This window comes from Gossypium hirsutum, chromosome D11 (genome assembly GCF_007990345.1).
Source record: "Gossypium hirsutum isolate 1008001.06 chromosome D11, Gossypium_hirsutum_v2.1, whole genome shotgun sequence".
In the NCBI taxonomy this organism is placed as follows: domain Eukaryota; kingdom Viridiplantae; phylum Streptophyta; class Magnoliopsida; order Malvales; family Malvaceae; genus Gossypium; species Gossypium hirsutum.
Genome location: NC_053447.1, coordinates 33,675,149 through 33,680,702, shown reverse-complemented (window position 1 = coordinate 33,680,702; position 5,554 = coordinate 33,675,149). Strand labels below are relative to the sequence as shown.

The 5,554-nt window shown below is 30.7% G+C and overlaps 1 protein-coding gene across 2 annotated transcripts; it reads right to left on the bottom strand.

Annotated features, from left to right (window-relative positions):
* Positions 1–2,016: 2,016 nt before the first annotated feature.
* LOC107913412 (serine/threonine-protein kinase SAPK2) lies at positions 2,017–4,456 on the bottom strand. 2 transcript variants are annotated; one of them, XM_016841985.2, is made up of 9 exons: positions 4,118–4,456; positions 3,921–3,995; positions 3,425–3,526; positions 3,265–3,318; positions 3,085–3,177; positions 2,921–3,013; positions 2,733–2,837; positions 2,555–2,653; positions 2,017–2,464 (listed from the first exon to the last, which is right to left on the bottom strand). In XM_016841985.2, exons 1-9 carry the CDS (start codon positions 4,235–4,237, stop codon positions 2,180–2,182), a joined length of 1,026 nt encoding a protein of 341 aa, XP_016697474.2. In that variant the 5' UTR covers positions 4,238–4,456; the 3' UTR covers positions 2,017–2,179. The 2 variants fall into 2 exon arrangements, with proteins under 2 accessions (XP_016697474.2, XP_016697475.2); XM_016841986.2 differs by having other exon boundaries at positions 3,286–3,318; positions 4,118–4,448.
* Between the last annotated feature and the right edge of the window lie 1,098 nt (positions 4,457–5,554).

The window sequence follows — 5,554 nt, the reverse complement described above, 5'->3', positions numbered from 1 at the left end:
AAAGTACATATCAGAACATCCGGTTGGAAGGATATTGCCCCTTTTGTGAAACATGATGAAAAATCCAATAAGTAGCCACCAAAAAAGACTTATCAATTGCCTCAATGCTACGTTGAAGTTGCGCACAACATCCCAAATTCATCCGGCAGGGGAAGAGTAAAACCCATCTCCAATGGTAAAATCCTCTTTAAAAAATCATCACTAAAAACCTGCCTTTTCTTTTTTACTATTTTTATTACTAGCTTGCTTTAAAAAAACCACTAAAATATTTTAGCAAAGATTCCTTTAGGTTAGCATATTTTCTATTACCTTAAATTTCTTACAAATAGTAAATATTAAATAGTGAACTTGTTAATGTGTACAGATAAAGAAAAATGACAAATCTAATTATTTTTTAATTCAAAGTTATTCGAAAACGTATAATGATAATTCATAAATAATTGAATAACAAGACATATGATGTGACTTAAAGGTCACATCTCAAAGTGCTTAAGCATATTCTTTTCATATTAAGCTAAGATTTTAATGTGTTGATGAGAAATTAGTATTAGAAAGTTATTCGAGTTTGATTTAAAATAAAGATTTGAATCCAATTTGATAATTATCAAGTTGAGCTTGAGTTAAGTAATTCGCACTATCAATTGAGCATATGTCTATTATAATACTCAATTCGAATGGCTTGCAAGTTTAATTAAACTTTTCATTTGATATATCTTCATATTATGAAATTATATTTTCACCTTTATTATATAAAAAGAGTTTAAGTACAAATAAGATTGAGCTTGAATAAGAATAAGCTTAATCGAGCTTGAGTTTAAGCTTCAGTATGAAAATTGATAAACAAGTTTAATTAAGTTCGAGCACAAATAGCTTGATTGGTGCGACACCATGGCTAGTAGGAGCCCTACTCCTTCCCCTTAAAATGAAAAAAAAAATCATTTTTAAATCTTTTCAAAAATTTTAAATTTTAAGTTAATAATGATAAAATTGCACATTGACCCACAATAATAATTTTTTATTTAATCCTTATTAAAAATAGCAAATTTATAAATTAATACAACAATAAAATTACATTTTATCTCTCATAAAATTTATAATTTAAATCTCAAAAAATGACCGGTTTCATCCCTGTAACTTAGGTGCTATTTGATAAATTGGGAAATTAAGTACGAAAAAGATAAATGTTATGAAATATAAGTTAAAAAATTGTTTGATATATTACTTAAATTAATTACATAATATAATTAGGTTGTTTGATAAATATATATTTTAAATTATAAAAAATTATGTTCTACATTCTATTTTTTAATTTTTAAACATTTCGCCTTAGAATTTAAGGTTTTTATTAAATAATATAATATTAACATAAATAAAATAGAATTAATTGAAATTATTTTCCATTAAGTGAAAAATAACTTTTTTCTACTTAATATTTTTCATATTATTTTATAAATTTTTTTATGAAATTATTTTTATTTTATATCATTAAACATGTATAAAACATTAAAAGATTGAAAATATTAATTTTAAATTGATTTCAGTGTTTTTTTCAACAATCAACCAAATTAAATCTCAAAACAAATTCGAATACCCAACTCAAACTTAATATTTCATCCAAATTCAATCTTGAATATCAAATCGACCTACTATTTAGATTTGGTTAAGGTCGTTGACACCTGACTGATAATTTGATGGTAGACTAAATTAGCCTTTATATAAAAAGAAAAGTCAAACATTTAATGAGTGTGGCCCATTCATTTACATAAATGATATGGGGATAGAAAGGATAGGGTTTTTTTAAAGATGATGGAGTCTTACATAGTATTCATAATAAAAATGTTGGAATCCAACGGCCCAACCTTCCTACCAATCAAGTTTACGTTGCCCTTCCCCAAAAGGACTTTTCCTCTGCCACCCGTTCATGTTTTCATGATTGGAAAATATAGAAAATAAAGCTGTCATTTTCTTATTCTAATCGTGAACAAAATATAGGAAAGTCGTGAGAGATTTTAAAGCTTGAGATGCAACATTTTTCTTTTAATTCCATATCCCTTATACCATGGAAAGCAACTTCTTCCACATTTCTTTACCTTCAAATTTGCTTTCCCTTTTTTCTATTTATTGAATTTTCAGCCATATTGGTTTGAAAAGTTGATGCTATTTTGTTTTTAATTATTATTCATACTTGCAATGCACAGACAAAATCACCACTTGTCTCTATATCATCTATATCTGCATCAGTATCTAAGTCATCAAGCTCCATACTACCACCAAGTAATTGACTCCCAATTTTTGGACCCTCACCAGGTTCTCTAGCCTCTTCAATTATAGACAACACTTCTTCAATACTTTGAAACTGTTCATCTTCTTCCTTTTCCAGGTTTCCTCCCTCTCCTCCCATGAATTCCTTTGGCAAGTGCTTTAAAAACCAGGGATGCTGCTTGATTTCTGGTATGGTTATTCTCTATCACAAAAAATAATAATAATAAAAGTAAATACAAAGTGAAGTTACATATCAACAAAGCTGTAAACATGACAAAACTTATATAATTACCTTTTCAGGGTCTGCTACGAAAATCCTTGATAGGAGATGTCTGCAATCCTTTGAAAGTCGAACATAATCAGGAATAGAATAGTGGACACTCAGAATCCGCTGTCAGAAGTCCATCCACATTAGTTTTTAATCTAAACATAATGAACTATCATGGTCATGGCTGCTAGTAGCAACTGACCTGAATTGTTTTTCTAAAGTTTCTTGGATCTTGAGGGTCTTCAAAAGGATAAGCGCCAACCAGCATGACATACAAAGTAACCCCACATGACCAAACATCTGCAATCTACAATTTTTTTTTCTCCCATAGATAAAGCACTGATCATCAATATTTGGAGCTGAAAACTAAGGTCTTAATAGGAGTTTTACCTTCCCATCATATTCTTTTTTGGACAAGACCTCCGGTGCAATATAGGCTGGGGTTCCTACAGTTGATTTGGGCTGGGAATGTAACACACTCGACTGAAACATGTAGTACAAAGTTAATAATTGACTTTATAGTATGTAGATCATAAACAGAAAAGGTTCATTGCCTTAGAGTAGCCGAAGTCACATATTTTTAGTCTGGGTGTACTGCTCCCATCTAATAGAGTGTTTTCCAGCTTAAGATCTCTATGACAAATTTTCTGTGAAAATGGGGATAAAAATCTCAACTTACCGAGATAGCCAAAAAGAAAGGGGGGGTCCAATAGACAAAGTAAAGCCATATTTACCATTGCATGGCAATAACTCACTCCTGATATCAGTTGTTGAAAGAAAAACCTTGCCTGATGCAGTAAAACAATGACAGTAAGGTAAAAAAATGAAATTCAATAAGCACAACTTTTAACATGTGAAAAATTAGAAAAAGAAAAGATGTTTATAAGAATATACCTCATCTTCACCAAATCTACCAGCGTTGCATATTCTTTCAAAAAGTTCTCCACCAGCTGCATATTCCATGACTATGGCAAGATGAGTTGGTGTTAACAGGACCTGCAAAAAGTTGTGTTTGGGATTGGATCAAACATACCATGGACACCATTGACTTTAGCTGCCCTGTTGAAGATCACAAACTCCCATATCGTTTGTTTGAACCTTTTTAAGTTAATTTTCAATCAAACACTGGTGTTACCTAATATGAAGCTAAAGCTAAACTGGAAGGTACATCTCTGACCATGTAGGTTGCTCTCAAGGCTAAGTTAGCTAAAACAGAACAAAAGATAAATCATTGTAAAGCCTGTTCTGTTCAAATCAACTCTGATTTTTAAAGAGAAGAAAAAAAATGCAAAATCCTTCACTGCTCCATTTAAGGAGCTCTGAAACTTATACAAGTAATGCTTGTCTTGACTTGAATACCTGAAACTTATGAGGAACTATAGATATTTACCTCTTTGAATTTTATTATATTTGGATGCTTCAAAGACCTATGGTTCATAATCTCCCTTTGCACATGCTCATCAATCTGCATAGACAAGAAATCTCTTGAAATCCATCCAGAAGAAAATATTGACAACCCAAACAAGATGATGGGCATGAACCATGGAGAGCCAATAGGAAAATGAACCTAAAAACAAAATCTGATACCTTGGGGCCTCTTTCAATATACTTGACAGCATAAAGCTCACCAGTCCTTTTATCCCTAACCAGCTTAGCAACACCAAAGTTCCCTGATCCAATATCTTTCAGTATCTCATAACGCTCCATTTTCCAAACCCAAAAACTCCCAGCAAATATGTGAGGAAAGAAACAGCAGCACTTATATGAATCTTATATAGTTGCAGCAAATATATAAAACCTTTTGTGTAAATTTTTTTTTCTTATATTTGGTTTAGTGTTGGAGGAATCTCCATGATTTTCAAGGACTTTTTGATGTTTTAGTTGGATGGGTGAAAGCAAAGGGCAAAGGAACTAGGATGATAAGGAATCATATGAGGCTGTCCAAATGGTGTCAACATCAAAGAGACAAGAAGAATGGACATTACACGTGGAGGAAAATTAAAAGCTAGAAATTGAAGGAGAAGTGGGAAAGTTGCACACCGACGTTGCTTCGTTTTTTGGGTTATTCTCGTTTTGGTTACCCCACTTACTTGGCTCTCTTCCTGCTTTCGAAATGTCGCAAAATATCCTCTCATCCTTTTGTGTTGCTCGAAATATAGAATCAATAAATAACAATCAAATACCGTATTAAAAGAATATTTTCTTAAAGTACTAAATAAACACTCATAACTGAAATCTTTCAGTACATTGGATAAGATTATTGAAAGTAGAATTATTTATATTTATTTTAAAATTTGAGCAAATTATATAAATAGTCATTTAAATATTAGTGTATTTTTTATTTTAATCTCACATATTTAAAAATTTTTATTTTAGTCATTAATGTTATTAAAATTTAAATTTTAGATTGTTTTTTCATTAAATCATTAATGAAATATTGATATGATTTTTTTTTTGGTATAATAATAAGTTTAGCTTCCAATGTTTACAAATTTGATCAATTTGGACATAATTCTAAAAATTTTAATAAATATAACCTTTAACTTTACATATTTCATCAATTTAATCTAAATTCTAAAAAATATTGTGCAAGCCAATAATGGATATATTGAGTTTTTTTGCAACTTTTAGAACAACATGAAATCTTATTCATTTCATGTCCCTTGTTCTTCTCCCTGATAATAATCTTCTTCGTTGTCCTAATTTGTCCGATTGACAGAACTAAGCTAATATTACCATTGTTGCCATCAAAACTCCCAATCATCAAAAAGCTCCACAACATCAGATGCCACCCTTATCGCTCGCTCTACATTTTAGCTCAACAATCCGACCCTCTCATGTCGCTCTGCTTCACTAATGTCCCCGTACACTTCATCTCCTTTGTTGACGCTACCTCAAAGATCAAGAGAACTCATGGTTGAACATTCATAAAACATTTGAGGGTTAAATTCAACAAAGTTATAGTCCTAATTCAACTGTACATATTCATCGTCTTAATTTATTTTATTTTCTCTAAAAAAATAT